We start from the raw sequence: 16,025 nt of genomic DNA, 5'->3' as shown, positions 1-16,025 counted from the left end.
ACCTGCGCACTGAGCAAGAGTTTGTGAGAGGGCACATGAGTAAACTGCGTGACAGGGGTTAATTTTGCACGCTAATATAGATAATAGCAAACATGCAGATACACATATTGAGCACAGAATAGATTTGTGTTTGTGTTCACATCAGATCTACCAGCTCTCGCATTTTTCACCAAATTTACCTTCATAGACCTACTGTCTGTGTTGGGCTACTTCTTGTCCAGTGCAGTTATATAGGCTACGTGACAACGCATGAACCCAACTTATAGGCTACTTCAGGTACATTAACGGGGTTGGGCTCGGGTCAGTTCGGACACAAAAAACAGAAATCCTGTCGGGTTCAGGTCGGGCTCGGTTACTACTACTCTCTCAGACTCTGGTTGGGATGGAACAGAAATATGCAGCGCGGGGTGCACGCTATTACCCATTGGAATAAAACTCTCTGCATCTGTCTACATATAGTACAGTCTATATACACCTCGTGTAGAAAGACAAGTAATTCAAATTCCTATCATAATGGATATCTTCTTGATTTACTCATATTTACCCACTATCACAATTTAACTTAAGAAAAGCTGCCACAACAAACAGATCAACAATCAGATATGAGTCAACACAAGTGAGGAAATACTCTTCATTTATGTATTCAAAAAATGGTTTTCATTACATATATCGTTATCAGGGTAAATCTGACTGTAGAATGTACTGTGATGTAGATAGAAGTTCAGCACTACTATGCAGTGCAGTCAGAAAGTATTATGACAGCGACCTCGTTGTTTTTCCTTCCATGGCTCTGTACTCCAGCAGATTGGATGTAAAATGAAATAAGTACATTAAAAACTAAATTTGAGTTGGTTAATTACACAGTATGCATCACTTCATCACTTTGTCATACCATCAATTGCATCTGCTTCCATTGTCTGCGTGCCTGGATTTGAAAGCATTTTTGTTTTATTCAGGAAGTGGGTGTGTCCATGCTAAAATGGAGTGTGAATGGGTTGACTTCCAGTGCAACTCTTCACTAAATCTCTATGGAGGAAAAGCACTGATCTCAATGGGTTGACAGGTTGCACTTCTTACCACATGTATCACCCCATTGTGAAATGCTGCACAGCGTAGGTAGTGTACAGAGCATGTTTCAACCTCTAGATGGCAGCACTAGCAGAACTTCCAGCCTTAAAGTTGCAGTGAAATGGCAGTTGGAGCCACTTTAGTCTTGCTTTGCCAGACCAATCCAACTTGGTAAAAAAAATAAATAAATAAAGACAATGCTGCTCTGCCAAATGTCTTCAAAGGAATGAAACGTTGATAATAAAGAACAGTGATTTAATAGTGATAAAGGGTTAGTGCACTCCCAGGCCGGTGGGCAGTTGTATCTGCACTAACGGCACCTATAGTACACCGTGCGATGCCATCCAGCTCTGCGGCTCGGCGCGCTATTTAGGATTCGCGGGCGCATGCACGAGATGCGTGTGAGTGTGTGTGTGTCCTACGAAAGCAGAGAATTAGCTCCACAAATAGTTCATTATAGGCTAAGTCTTAAATAGGCTATATTTGGAATATCCATTGAAATATTCACATTTAACAATATAAAAAGTTACTCTCAGATGTGTCCAGTTTGGGACGTCGCATTACTGTATGTGCTGGGGTACATTTTCACATCATTTATCTACAAGTGGACACCTGAGTATTACCCCCATATTGAAATACACCCAAAACATGCTTTTAGGGATATTGTAGTCAAATATAGTGATTGTGATGTCATAATGCAGCAACAAAGTAATCTGTATTTTCTGTCTTTACAAAACTACTAATCGATTAAAGGTTAAGGCTGGTGATAGTCTGCATTTTTTAATCAATAAATCCCATTAAAAGACCCAAACCACAGCCTGATAAATCTTCTTCCTCCAAAAATCAATCAATCAATCAATCAATCAATCAATCAATCAATCAATCAACCAACCAATCAATTTGTATAGCGCTTTACAACAACCAGCAGGTATCCAAAGTGCTTCACATCAGGAACTAAGAATAGAACAACATATCTTGCAATAAAAAGAATGAAACGTAGAAAACAGATAAAAAAAATCATAAAAGGTTACATAGAAACAGGAAGAGGAAATTGTCACACCACTACTGCGTATTAAAAGCCATTCTAAACAGGTAGGTTTTGAGTTTAGACCGGAAAATTACCTTGACCTTGGGACTTCTAAAACCAGTTGGTTAGAAGACTGCAAAGACCGGCTGTGCTCACGCAGGGTTAAAATCTCAGATAAGTACTCTGGGGCCAGGCCATTAAAGTGATGGTTCGGAGTAATTTCACCCTAGGGTCCTTTGCACCATGACCTCGAGCCAAACACTCCCCCAGAAGCTTTTTTCACCTGGGTCGAACATTGGGAGAGTTAGCGTAGAGTAGCGTTATCAGCTGAATAGCTTAGCACAGGGGCTAATGGAGAGAGCAGAAGCCAGCAGGCAAGTGTTATTTACATACACTTCTGGTGTACTTACAAACTTTACAATCCATCGTTTTATGGGCGCATAACCTATTTGTACTACTGTAGACGTTTGGTATCATTTCGGGCATTATTAGTGGGGTAATGTTAAGAGACACTTTGGATCCATTAGCCTCTGCGCTAAGCTATTCAGCTGATAATGCTACTCTACGCTAACTCTCCCAATGTTCGACCCAAGTGAAAAAAGCTTCTGGGGGAGTTTTGGCTCGAGGTCATGGTGCAAAGGACCCTAGGGTGAAATTACTCTGAACCATCACTTTAAGGGCCTTAAAAACAAACAATAAAATCTTAAAATCTATTCTAAAAACGCACAGGGAGCCACTGCAGGGTGTAAAGAACGGGAGTGATGTGTGCACGTCTAGATGTATTTGTTAAAAAACGAGCAGCAGCATTTTGCATAAGTTGAAGGCGTGAGATGGAGGTTTGATTCAAACCAACATAAAGAGCATTACAGAAATCCAACCTTGAACTAATAAAAGCATGGATCGCCTTTTCTAGATCATGCCTGTTAAGGAAGGGCTTAACTTTAGCTATCAGACGGAACTGGAAAAAGCTCATTCTAACAACATTGCTGATCTGCTTGTCAAATTTCATGTTGCATTCAAAAGTAACCCCCAAATTTCTGACAGCTGGCTTAAAGTATGAAGCCAGAGCTCCCAAACTCAAAGATGGACCGTTTGTCCAGGCTGAAATACTGAAGATGATACACTCCGTTTTATCTTCGTTCAAGTTCAGAAAGTTTTGTGACAGCCACAACTTAATATCATTAATACAACTAAGCAGGGAGCGTAGTGCGACACTGTTATTCGGTTTCATAGGCAAATAAATTAGCAAATCATCTGCATAACAGTGAAAAGACAGGTTGTGCTTTCCTATAATAGCCCCTAACATCTTATTAATATCTTATTAATTATTATTCCTGCGTCCTGCTAAAACCTGCTGCTTCCTGCTACGTCCATCTATGCTCTGCTGTGCCACTCTACATCCTGTAACGCCCTGCAGCGCCCTGATATGACATGAACTACTACGACTACCATTTGAAGTCACTGTTCCATTATTGATGTGACTATTATCGCCACCGTTCATCGCATCCCCAACCGGCACCGTCAGACACCGCCTACCAAGAGCCTGGGTCTGTCCCAGGTTTCTTCCCAAGAGGGAGTTTTTCCTCGCCACTGTCGCACTGGTCGCACTGCTTGCTCTTGAGGGAATTACTGAATTGTTGGAGCTTTGTAAATTATAGAGTGTGGTCTCGACCTACTCTATCTGTAAAGTGTCTCGAGATAACTCGTGTTATGATTTGATACTATAAATAAAATTGAATTGAAAATTGAATTGAATTAAAAACACATCAATGAGCAGCATGTTGATAGGAAGTGATTAGCTAGTAGTACACAGGTCATACTGTACATACTACAGGTAGCTACAGTGCATGTAAATACGTAAGTCAAGGTGCATTCATTTACTACAAATTGTTTTAAGACTGACATGAAAAATTTACAACCGATTCTTTAACCCCCAGGCCGCCAACACACATCCTGTACGCATGTTAAATATTGATGTTTTCAGTAGAAATAAATGGGCTTAGGAATGTTGGAAAGTATTAAGAGACCGCTTTGGTCTATTCAGGTCAACAAATGTTATAAGAAAATATAACCGTTTGTGCAGAAATTGCGTGTGCTCGAAGGGGGTCTCGCCCAGGGTGTAATCCAATGTAGAACCGCCACTGGGTCTGGCTACTCCACACAGCCTTCCGGAGTGGGAGAAAAACATGCCCTGGTTTAATGGAATTTCTTTAAACCAATCACAATCGTCATGGGTGGCGCTAAACTCCGCACGGAGCTGCTGCAAAATAGTCGTGCGGAAGAAAATTCAGATTGGACAGATAGTCTAGCTAGCTGTCTGGATTTACCCTTCAGAGATCTGAGGAGCAGTTAACCATAGTCATCAGAAATCCACCAGAGTTTAAAATTACAACACAAAGAGAGAGGAAGGAAACTGACATCAGTGAAAAGACATGCATCCGGTGGACTTTCCTGTGGCACTGGAGCAATCCCGGAAGTGGAACGTCAAGGATATAGACTAGAGCGACTTGAACTTCCACCATGTGCTGTATTTCCAAATGAAATGGAATATGTGAGCAGGGTATAATTACAAGAGGGATTTAATCAAATCCTAGAGCTGAAGAAGACTATTGGCGTCCATCCACACCTCCCTCAAAGCCTCCTACCTCAAACCCTCCTTTGGAAATCGACATTTTTGACAACCACGTCCTACAGGATATTGCTGTGATAGCTACTACAACCCACTAGGTAATGGCGTATAAAAAAAAAAAGTGCAGATTTACATGATTGGCGGGGTTAGCTCGTCACCCTAAATCACATTTAATTGGATACATTTTTATATACGCCCCTAAATGCAGGATAAGTCATCAAAAAATATACTTCACAGGAAGAGAATTTAGAGAAATCCTCATAATTTCTTTTACATATATTTGGTTCATACCAAGAGATAATTGAACAATTACCAAATGAAACTTGTAAAATATATTTTGTTTATTTCCCCGTCTTTTAAGCGTGTTTAATGTGTAAACATCTATGAATACCGTAGAAATTATAACCCATTTTACAGACATTTTCCCCAGAGTTTTGAATAGTGAAACAGGACAACCATAGTACAACAGAGACAAAACATAAGCAAATGTGCTCATGTCTTTTTTTACATACTGTAAAAAGGATGTCCTTGGCTTGTAAACATTTACAGTGCCATGAATAAAACAGGACTGCTTATACTTATTGAATAGGCTACACTGGGTAATTTACCTTGCTCCAGGTCACTTTAATCGTGGGGTCCTCTTTTCCTTGACAGGGGATGAGCAAGGTTCTCCCAGCTTCCTGTTTGTACTGCTTCTCCGGAGTGACGCTGAGTGATGGGGGGTCCTGTGAATTTCCAAAGCAATAAAAGCAGAATCAAGGAGATTGCAGCAATTGCAACAATGGATTTTAAGACTGGATTACTGCCGCTTTGGACAAGATTATCTTAATTACAAAAGGATTAGCCGCACAATTAACTCCCCAATAGTGGAGCCACTGCAGTGACTAGGAGTTGACTTCTATTAATGCCAGAGGGCTCACACGTCGGAGGGAAAAGGTCAATAAAATGTCGTTTCTGGGAAGTTTTTTTAATTCGCTGTGACAGATGCAGTTGAGGCTAATTAAAATGCACGCACGGTGGTGTAGATGGACAGTTTAGCAGAACTAGAAGGACGGATTCACTGGCAGTTTCGGAGCTTACTGGGCATGATGCAAGAAAAGGTTAAAGGTTGCCTTTATTGTCACTTGCATCTGCATTAAATCCACATAGGAGTCCTATTTATGAGGGACCAACTCCAGTCTTTTTATTAAGTCTCGGGGCACTGACAGCTGCACTAACCTAACATACATGTTTTGGTGGTGGGAGGAAACCGGAGCATCTGGAGGAAACCCACACAAACACAGGGACAAGAAGCAAACTTCACACCGGGGATCGAACCCCGTGTGGAGAACTCAGCAGTGCTTACTTGCTGTGAGGCGACAGAGCTAATCACTGACAGACTGTAGTCTGCCTTACATTAATGTGGCTACGAGCAACTTTCAGTTTGTGTCGATTCTAGCTGCCCCTTTGGACAAAAGCAGCAGCGTTTTTACCACACCTGCTGTCGTAAAGATCTTTTCTAGAGCGCGCACGTTTTGGAAGCCATGGAAGCCACACGTCCATGTTGGAAGCGAGTGAACGAGAGAGACGGCAGGATGGATCACAGTGAGGTAATGTGTTTAATAATTACAATCAGAATGTGCGACTGAGTCAGTCGGCCAGCTGTCTTATTCTGTACTACATAAAAATAACATTCTTTTCTTCGATAGTCTCGTTTGTCGTTACAGGTCACTTATGATCATCAGATGGAAAATGAAACCGTTTCAGAAACATGTAAGTTCCTCGTAGCTACTTTAAGTATTTCTTTTTTTCAAAAACTGTTATTGCTTTGAGGAAAAAAAACGAGCATAGAAAAATAATACAAAAACAAAGATTTGGTCAAAAATGGATCGGAAATTAAAGGTGCAATATGTAATATTGTGTGTAATACTGGCAGCTAGCGGTTAAAATAGTTACTGCAGTACAAATTCAAAATACTGGAGAGTCGTTTCCCCCGCCCCCTCCTGCCCAGACTCAAAGTTCACGGAGGTTGCCAGGCTGAGACCGCAGCATTCACAACAATGTTGCTAGATGCTTTTCTCACATAGCCAGACATTACTTCACAGCACAGCAGAGTAGCTAACGTTAGATGCTAGTCTCACATAGCCAGACATTACTCCACAGCACGAGCGTAACTAACGTTAGATTCTGGCTATATTGACAGTCATAAAAGCCCGTGCTCATTCGGGGGCCCTGTAACCAACTGACAGACACACTTTTCGGTTTAAAATTACAGTATGAACCGCTAAAAACACAACAACCTCACCGTCCTCTCCACACGCCAGTCAGGCACACTTCCTCGGCTTAGAATTACAATACGAAACGCTAAATATACCACTACCTCGACGGAACACACTTCATTGGCTTAGAATTACGCACGCCAAAAATCGCTAAACACACTGCAAACTCACAGTCCTCTCTTTCCGATTTACAGCCCCCTCTCGTGGCGAAAAATAACTACACAGTTGTCGGCTCCAGCCGCTGAAGAGGCAAACATGCTGTAAACAGCCATGGGCTTGCCTGGTCCCCCGGTAACGTTAGCAGTAAGCAGGGTTAGCAAGGCAGCGTTAGCCAGGACCAGTCGGGATCACTTTACTGTCTCAATTGTTTTGCAAGTAACCAACTCCGGTACTCTAGCTATATAATTCAATGTGAGTACACAAATGTTGAAATGACAAAAAATGCCCCTAGTAGCTGTGATAAATTAGCCTGAAGCTAATGCTTACCGATTCAGGAGGAAATAAGCCAATTCTGCGTCCTTTTGGGCTCTAAGCTGTCTCCATCTTTCAAATACATCTCCAATATTTACCAGGGGGTTGTTACGTCTCTGGTCACGCAACTGTTAGAAAAATGTTGTTTCTTTTTTTTAGGTCGGGTAGAATCTATCTCTGTTGATCCTGTTCGTTTGTTTGCTGCTTTCATGGCTGTACTACCGTTACAGCTGTAGCGTGCTGGGTTTACGTTTTTACAGGTATATCTGGCAACCCAGCCTGGCTGTCAAACTGGGCCGTTGATAACAACACACAGATCAAAACATAAACAGAAATTCCGTCACGGAATGTAAATTTCAAAAAGAAAAATACTGAAATTAGCATTGTTGTCAGAAAAGATAGTATTTCAGTTTAACATGTTTCCTTAACATCTGATGAGGCATTGGTGTCATTTTTGGATTTATTACAGTACAAATATTACATATTGGACCTTTAACAAAAAAGATGGAACATCGAAAAAAAGTGGACATCGAAGAGTGCAAGAAAAAGTACACACATAACCATGTATACAGTACATATATGCACAGTGAGACACTACAAAGCATCCACAGACTGCACTTTAAAAGAATCTCAGTACAGGGTCCCATATCTTATCAAACACATCTCCTTTGTCTTCAGTATAGTGTCTCAGTCTTTCCAAATGTAGCGTGTTAGACATATGTAGGCACAGAGTCCATTTTTCACACACGTAAAATCTATTTTACACCAAGTATTTTTTTAATAACGTCATGCAATGTACGGTTTCTCTCCACTGAGTGAGGCAGAGGGCCTGCGGTGCACACTAACCTGGAGAATTACGTCCGTTGGCTCAGATGAACCCATGCTGCCGTAGCGGTTGTATGGCGTACACGTATAAATTCCTGCCGAGTCGTCATTGACTGTGGTCATCAACAAAGAGCCCTCTGGTGTCAACGTCCATCCTGGATACTGAAAGAAATGCACAAATGCTCACGCCACTCTGACAGCTACTATAAAAAGGAACAAGCACTTGCCGTCTTTAAATGATACAGAGCATTAATGGCAAAATGAATAATGTAGTTAGACGTGTGCCAAAAGCTTAAAGATCTAAAAGGCAGGAAATAAGTAACAACTCCAAAGCCAGGTATGAGCTCCTAAGATGTATTTTTTGAAGCATTTACTGAATATATATATATATTCTGCCCACCACAGTCCTAAAGTGTTTAAGTACTTAAGTCCCCAACTCCTCTAAACTTGCGTATTATTTAATAATGTTGTCAAAACTTTTGCGAGATGATATCAAAAGTGAAAGATAAAGATAAAGAAGATGTAAAAGATAAAGTGGGCTTCTGTTGTAATTAAAAAAAAAAAAACTTTTTGGGGATATTGCCTTGATTGTCATTTCTTAGGTGAATCACTACAGGCGTAACAGAAATGCTCTGAAGAGCTTTCAAAATCACTTTTTGAAGCATGTGCATTAAAAGCGGTTACAATTTCGAGTCATTTTTTTCCCCAATGAGCCACAGCAGAAGGCATGTGTTGGGCTTTGACTGTGCAAAAGGTTCCCACTCCATTTAATGAAGTCAAAACTGCTATTATCCTCCCGGGAATGAGTCTGTGAGGAAGTATTACTGAGCTTGTGACATCCAGCGTGGAGTTAGAATAATTGGCAGAATAACAGCCTGACTCCAACGCCTGTGTCCCGCACTACAGGAAGGTCTCACATTTCCTGTGGCGCGGCTCATCCAACATGTCCATCACTCAGGTCAAAGTGTTGTGGGGGGGGGAGGGGGAGGGAGGGGCTCAACTCAGCATGTGAAAGAGGAGAAAGTGGGTGGATCTTTTTTTTTTTACATGCAAAACAAAGATAATGGTTTAAAATGCTGCCACATTTATTTTGAAACAAAAGGTTCAAAATTCAAATATAATTTTGCGATATAAAAGACGAAGGTTAAAAAAACGTGGTCAACTACTGAGAAGTCCCACCCTCTGCCCCTCATCTATAAAAGGTTCCTATACTCATCCCTCAAACGGGGTGAACAGCAGATTGAAGTGGAAATGGAAAAAAAAAAGAAAGAAAGAAATGAGAGCAAGGGGCAGTAAGGAGTTCCTTGGGGATTGCTTCAAAAGCTTTTAAGATTGCACACCCCATCCCTGTCCTTTAAAGATCTATGTGGTGGAATGATGATCCAATTGGAAAAGGAATCGGTGGACGCAGGAAACGTCCCATTAAAATGCCTGGGAAAATACTTCACAACGTCTACCTCGGTCTTCACACTGTAGTAGCAAGAAAATAGTTGATTTGCAAGTTGAGGGGGCTGATTGTTAGAAAAGCTTTTGCATGATGAGCTGCTGATGGCTGGCTCATATAGTAGATGCCTGAGAAGTCAGCAGCAGTGTCTGACATTTTTCTGCTAAAAGAAAATAAATAGATTCAGCCGGCCGGGTCCCTGTGATGTTTGCAGTAACAGGAATCAATAAATAGAGTAGTGTTGGCCGGACAAAAAACAGGGACAGAAATCGGCGTTTGAGCACACAGTAAAGGTCAGGCACCGTTACTGCGACTGTGCCTCCGTCATTTTTATTACCAAGGACAGGTCAAGTGGTTCTCCATCTTTTGTCCAATCCACACGGAGCAGCGGAGGCTGAGCTGCGGCTGGGCAGGCGACCACGCCCTCCATACCTGCTGGAAGGTACGTTTGCTGGGGCATTGGAAGAGCCTGGGCTGGGTCTGAGCGGAGGAAAGGTAATGAAAGTAGTTTACTTTGCAATAACTACTACAATTTAGATACAGATCACTTTTTTCACACCATGGGAAGCACTGGTGCAAATAAACTTCACCCCGATTCACTAACTTCTGATTCATTTTGAAGAACAGATTGTTTTGTTGTAATCAACGAGGGAATGATCCACGAGAATAGTCCCGCCACCAAGATTTAAAACGCATGCTGAGGAACCTGCTGCTGTCACTTCCAAATGGATTAACGGGCTGTTTAATACACTGATTACCAACAGAATAACTAAATCTCAGGTATTCATGTTTTCTGTAGCGGTTACATTGCTTGTTTACAAGATGAAAACAAGCTTATATTTTTAATTATGGAGTTGCTGACAAACACAAAAATGCTTGTTTATCACAAATATACACACACATATATACATACACAGACACACATATATATTAGAGATGCACAGATAGACCGGCCGGTGACCAGAATTGGGCGGTTTTCACGTGCTCTGCCATGACTGGCGACCGGCAGGTCAGTCTGACATATGGCGATTTCATGCCGGTCGACGCTACAATTTACTGACAACATAAGTTCTACGAGTTACAGTTCTCAAGGACGCACGCGACGGCACAGTCTCTCTTTCCTTTCGCTCAACTTTTCCGTCGTGTGTCGCGCGTAACCGCTCGCGGTGTGAAGCGCGTGTCCGCGCTGTTCTCGCAAATGTAGGGAACCTCGTGAATTAACCTGCAACATGTCAGCTGTTTGGAAATTGGATGTGAAAAGAAGGAAATGGTTCTAACATTGCACTTTACATGTGTGTGAATTTCCCACATCAGGAGTAATTTATATAGTTCTATTTTATAGTGATCCATTATCGGTTCAAAAAATGTTCTATGTTCTGTGCAAAATGATTTATTAAAGAAAAGATAGAAAAAAAAATATAGTCGTGTGTGTGTGTGTGTGTGTGTATATATATATATATATATATATATATATTATTTGTGTGTGCTGTAAAGTGGTTAGAAAAAATTTAATCGAATCAGCTAAAACATATATATATACACTTATACTGTATAAGATAATTTATAATGCATATATGTCAATTAAATGTGAATATAACTGTAATTCATACATACATAGTTTCTAGCACTGGCTTTTCTGCTGACTTAAATGGCAAAGCAATGGCAATGTTTACAAAATGATAATTAAAGTGGGCTCACCAACAATATTTCTTGAAGAAATAAACATTTTGGATTTTTAATTGAAGCTATTGTTCAGTTTTACTCATCAGATGTGGAAGTGTGGAAATTTTCTCACTGCCAGTTTAGTGAGTTACCGTGACTACAGCTGAAACCAATGCATTAGAGATAATAGTTAAAGACTTAATTTAAATCCCATCCCTCTGCTTCCCATCGCTTTCTTTAATCTAGAACGTTCAGCTGTATTAAAAAGCTCTGACATTGTGGAGAGGATTCACAACAATCAATCTCAAGCCCTCCGGAAGGAGGTTAAGACAACTTTTGACTCTCGAATGGTAACACTATGGCACTCTAACGCTGGGTTTTCACAGGCAGAGTTTGACAACTGCAACTCTGTGTTGCAACACATTCCAAGGGGAACTGTGTCCCCACATGATGCCGAAGGTGTACACGCTTTGCTAAGAATTTGTTGTTGGTGCTGATATTTCTCAGTTTCTATCTGGCCCATCACAAACTATTTGGTATGTTTCCTACTCAAGGCACACACTTTGCTGCTTAAAAGGTTGCGTTTAGTTTAGTTCAAATAATGTTTTGTATTGCTAGCAACCAGCTAATTGTCATTACTACAATGCGTATGCTAAAAAAAACAAATATAACATTATAAAAACTCCCCATGAATACCAACTGCCTCGGCTAGCGCTTAACATCCGCGTAGTCAAACCGAGACGTATCATAAAGTAAGCTTTAGGAAAGTCACAATCTTTTGGTTTGCTTTTTAAAAATAGCATGCGTGTTTACACGAGAGAATATATTGGAGGCACGTTCGCGAGTCTGCTCTCTCAATGGCTACTGCACTGCAAAAGCTGACTTGAGTCAATTTTGGGAGAGCGGTGAGAGCGGTGAACACCAGGGCACTTCCGCCGCCGTCAGCCGATTTCTCTCTTACGTTCTCACAGGGAACGAATTGAATCGCTCCGCTCCGCCGTTATTTCTGCTGCCTGGGGAAACCCAATGTAGCCCAGGCGCAATAATGACACCCCGATGATATATTTTATTTTGTTTTCCAAGTTATTAAAATGTGGTCACAAGTAGTTGGTAAAAGCTGTGGGAGAAAATAGTGGAAATTGATTGAACTTTCACTTATTTTTGTTGTTAGCTTTGATGGGCTTGTAAATAAGCCGATGGGTGAACTTGGGTCCGTGAGCTGACCAATCAGCTATCAACTAGGCTACGTTAGATCGCTAGATTTAGGTCTCCTCACGTCCCTTTTGGCGCCTGCATCGAAAATGTAGGAGGCAGCAGTTATTCACTCGGTAAAAGAAAAAGAACGACATTTAGCCGTCCGCCGATTTCGCTCATACTGCTGTTCTCATAGGGAATGAATTGAATCGCTCCGCTGTGCCGTTATTTCAGCTGCCTGGGGAAACCCAGCGTAAGGGTACCTGTTGTTCGTTGCTTATGGTACACTCTGAATTTATTTGTAGTATTTTCTTTTGTTGTAATGACAATTACAGTTAACTCAAGTTGAAGAGCAACTGGTTTACCGTTTCACCTGCTGCAGTGATGTAGAAATGTACTTAAGGGTGTGTCAGCACACTGTGACATCACTGATGGGCGTGGTTACAGGTGTAACAGAGGACCTCTCAGACCACCTCTGGTTAACCACCCCCATCATTGTGGTAAACACACAAACTTTCAACCAGAGAGGGCAGAGTTACCCTTTACTGTGTAGTATTTTAGACCTAAAGTAACCTAACCTAGTGTCATATGTAATAATCAACATTGAGCTGTATATCCATAATCATTTGTTGATATTCTAATATGTAATTAGATAATACAGTACCTATGTTTTAGTGCTAATAATAAAAGAAATAAATAAAAGAAATCCCTTTGCTTTGTAGAGTCAATTGTTGAACATTAATGTCTTGTGTGTATTGTATTGTAAGTATATGGTGTCTTGACTACAGACTACACACAGAAACGTACGCATCACTGTGAGGTTGGCAGAGGCGGTGGGCGGGGTCAGCAGGCCGTTGCTCGGCATGCAGGTGTAGTTCCCAGAATCCTCAGGGATGAGACTGGAGATGAGTAGAGTTCCATCTACCATGATCTTCACTCGCGACTTCAGAGACCTGGAGAAAAAACACACGGGAATTCCCTAATACGTAAAGTGAAAACGAGCTGCTTCAAAATAACAGCGAGATGGTAATTCAGCATTCATATTCTAGTCAAGTCAAACGGTGCATCAACAGCGTAGGAGGCTTTTTTTTTGTTTTTGTTTTTCCCCTGCGAGTTACTCACCGCTGTGTGCAGATAAAGGTTAAGGAATATTCATTTTAGTTAGAGTAGGAAGAGTACCCACTCATTTTATACATTCTTACATTTACAGATGAGAGCAGAGAGGAAACATGAGGGCTCTACCAGGCTGTAACACCTTATAACAGGTTACATATGCTCACCATCCAGGTCAGATGACTCATGTACTGTAACAGACACAGAAATTTCTCCACGCTATCCATTTTATTTCTCTTTCCCTTGATATAAAAAAAAATCAACCTGTGTTGCTGAACAGGGCTGGGTATGGGTATTCCATACCTTAAAGTATCGCCCGAAATATCCAAGTACCGAGTAGTATTGAAACTTCTCCAGTCAAACGATACCTGCATTTGATCCTTTTTGTACCCAGATCTAGAAAAAAAATTAGTATTTGTATGGTTTTGCTCGCAGCCAATCACCACAAGTGTTCTTTGATTTAACGCAACGTCTGATTGGCCCACCACCGCATCAGCTACAACCCATGCAGTCTGTGGTGTAGTAAAGCCGAGCGGTGTATTTGACATATTTGAGTTAGCAGTTCAGTGTGCCGAGATGCCACCACAGGGTTGGATAGTATGGCTATCCTCCCCCCGTTTGGCGTCTGATGAAAATAAATGCATAACATGAGTTATGCGATTATTTAAAAAAAAAAATAATAATTACATACTCTATTGGTCTTGATATCACTTTAAGGGTACTGGTATCATCATCTTTTAAACGATACCCAGCCCTATTACTGAATGCTGCTTTTTATTAAAGCTCCACTTACTAATAGTTTTAAATCAAATGACTAATGTTAAAAGGGATTGTTAGCAATGACAACCCTACACAGAATCACCAACTCTGCAGTTCGACACATAGCTTTTTAGACTCCTTTAGCACACTGACATATCTCATCCCATAGACACACACATACAGTACTGTATTGTTCAGTCTCTGTGTTTCCAGTCCAGTCAGTCCACCACTTTGGTCCAGATTCAAATATCTTAACTACAAGATGGATTAGCATGAAAGTTGGTACAGATATCCAAGGTTCCCAGGAGATGAACCCTATTGTAATAGGATGAGATCTAGCGCCATCATCAGGTCAAAGTTTCTTAGCTTATAGTGTGATCACATATCTGCAAAACTAATAACATTCCCTCATTCAGCTGTACTTTGTTTTTGGTGCTAATTAGTCTTGCATTGCCAGACCTGGGTCTGACTAGTCCACACAGCATTCTGGGATGGGAGAAAAACATGTTCTGATTTATTGGCATTTCTTTAAACCAATCACAATTGTCTCGAGCGGCCCTCGGAAGGAACTTGTTTTGGTGGAACGTGTGTACGTTCAAAAGTTGTTTTAGTCGTGCGAAAGAAAACTCAGATTGGACAGATAAGTCTAGCTAGCTGTCTGGATTTACCCTGCAGAGATCTGAGGAGCAGTTAACCATAGTCCTCACAAATCCACCGGAGGTTAGAATGCCAACACAAAGAAAGCGGAAGGTAACGGACATCCGGCCTAAAAAGAGGGACATCCGGGCGGAATTCCCGGCGGCACCGGAGAAATCCCGGAAGCGGAACATCGTCGATATAGACTAAGTGCTAATTAGCAAACGGTCACGTCCCTCAATACGCAGTTGGTGAGACGTTATAGCCAGTTTACGGCAGTTAAAACTCACGCGAACACAGGCTTCTGTGGGCCGTAGCCAACGCCAAAACAAAGAAACAATACAGTCAACTACTTGACATTACTAGCCGCTCGCTAGCTAGCTCCCCGTACTCCAAAACTGAACCCCCTCTCTTCCTGCAGGACATAACAACAAAAACCTGGTGGAAAACTGAGCTGAAAGTCCGTTTTGACATTCTCAAAGAGCACCTCACTATTTAAAAAAAATAAATAGAGAAGAAAAGCAATTACAAAAGGGCTTATTTCCCAAAATTCATAGAAGATAATCAGAATAATCCTTGTGTGCTCTACTCAGCTGTTAACAGCATTATATATCAGCTCCAAAAAGCCTCTCTGAAACTTTTTTCCCTCATCAAAATCAGGTTGAGTATTAACCGGAGTAGAGATGTGATGAAAAAGGATATGTGTGGTGGAGAAATGCTCAGGAAGCAAAGTAATGCAAATTAAGCCCTCCACCTGCTCAACTGACCCTATCCCAGCCACAGTTTTTTAAGAGAGTGTTCAATTGTGTGCTGGATGATGTGCTGGCAATCACGAACCATTCTCCGCTCCCTCGGATCATCTCCCTGGCACTGAACACTGCTATTGTAAAACCTCTCCTACAGAGAAGCTCATTCAGCGCTTCCAGTTTCAGGATAATT

The 16,025-nt window shown here is 41.3% G+C and overlaps 1 protein-coding gene across 1 annotated transcript in view; it reads right to left on the bottom strand.

Annotated features, from left to right (window-relative positions):
* Positions 1–16,025, bottom strand: part of igsf9a (immunoglobulin superfamily, member 9a) — an 80,866-nt gene that overhangs the window by 18,605 nt on the left and 46,236 nt on the right. The window contains 4 exon segments of the mRNA XM_039780455.1: positions 5,333–5,449; positions 8,300–8,440; positions 10,060–10,202; positions 13,386–13,531. Coding sequence (XP_039636389.1) covers positions 5,333–5,449; positions 8,300–8,440; positions 10,060–10,202; positions 13,386–13,531 — 547 coding nt within the window.

Source organism: Perca fluviatilis, chromosome 17 (genome assembly GCF_010015445.1).
Source record: "Perca fluviatilis chromosome 17, GENO_Pfluv_1.0, whole genome shotgun sequence".
In the NCBI taxonomy this organism is placed as follows: Eukaryota; Metazoa; Chordata; class Actinopteri; order Perciformes; family Percidae; genus Perca; species Perca fluviatilis.
Note: the sequence above shows the minus strand (reverse complement) of the source record. Positions and strands in the feature narration are given on the sequence as shown.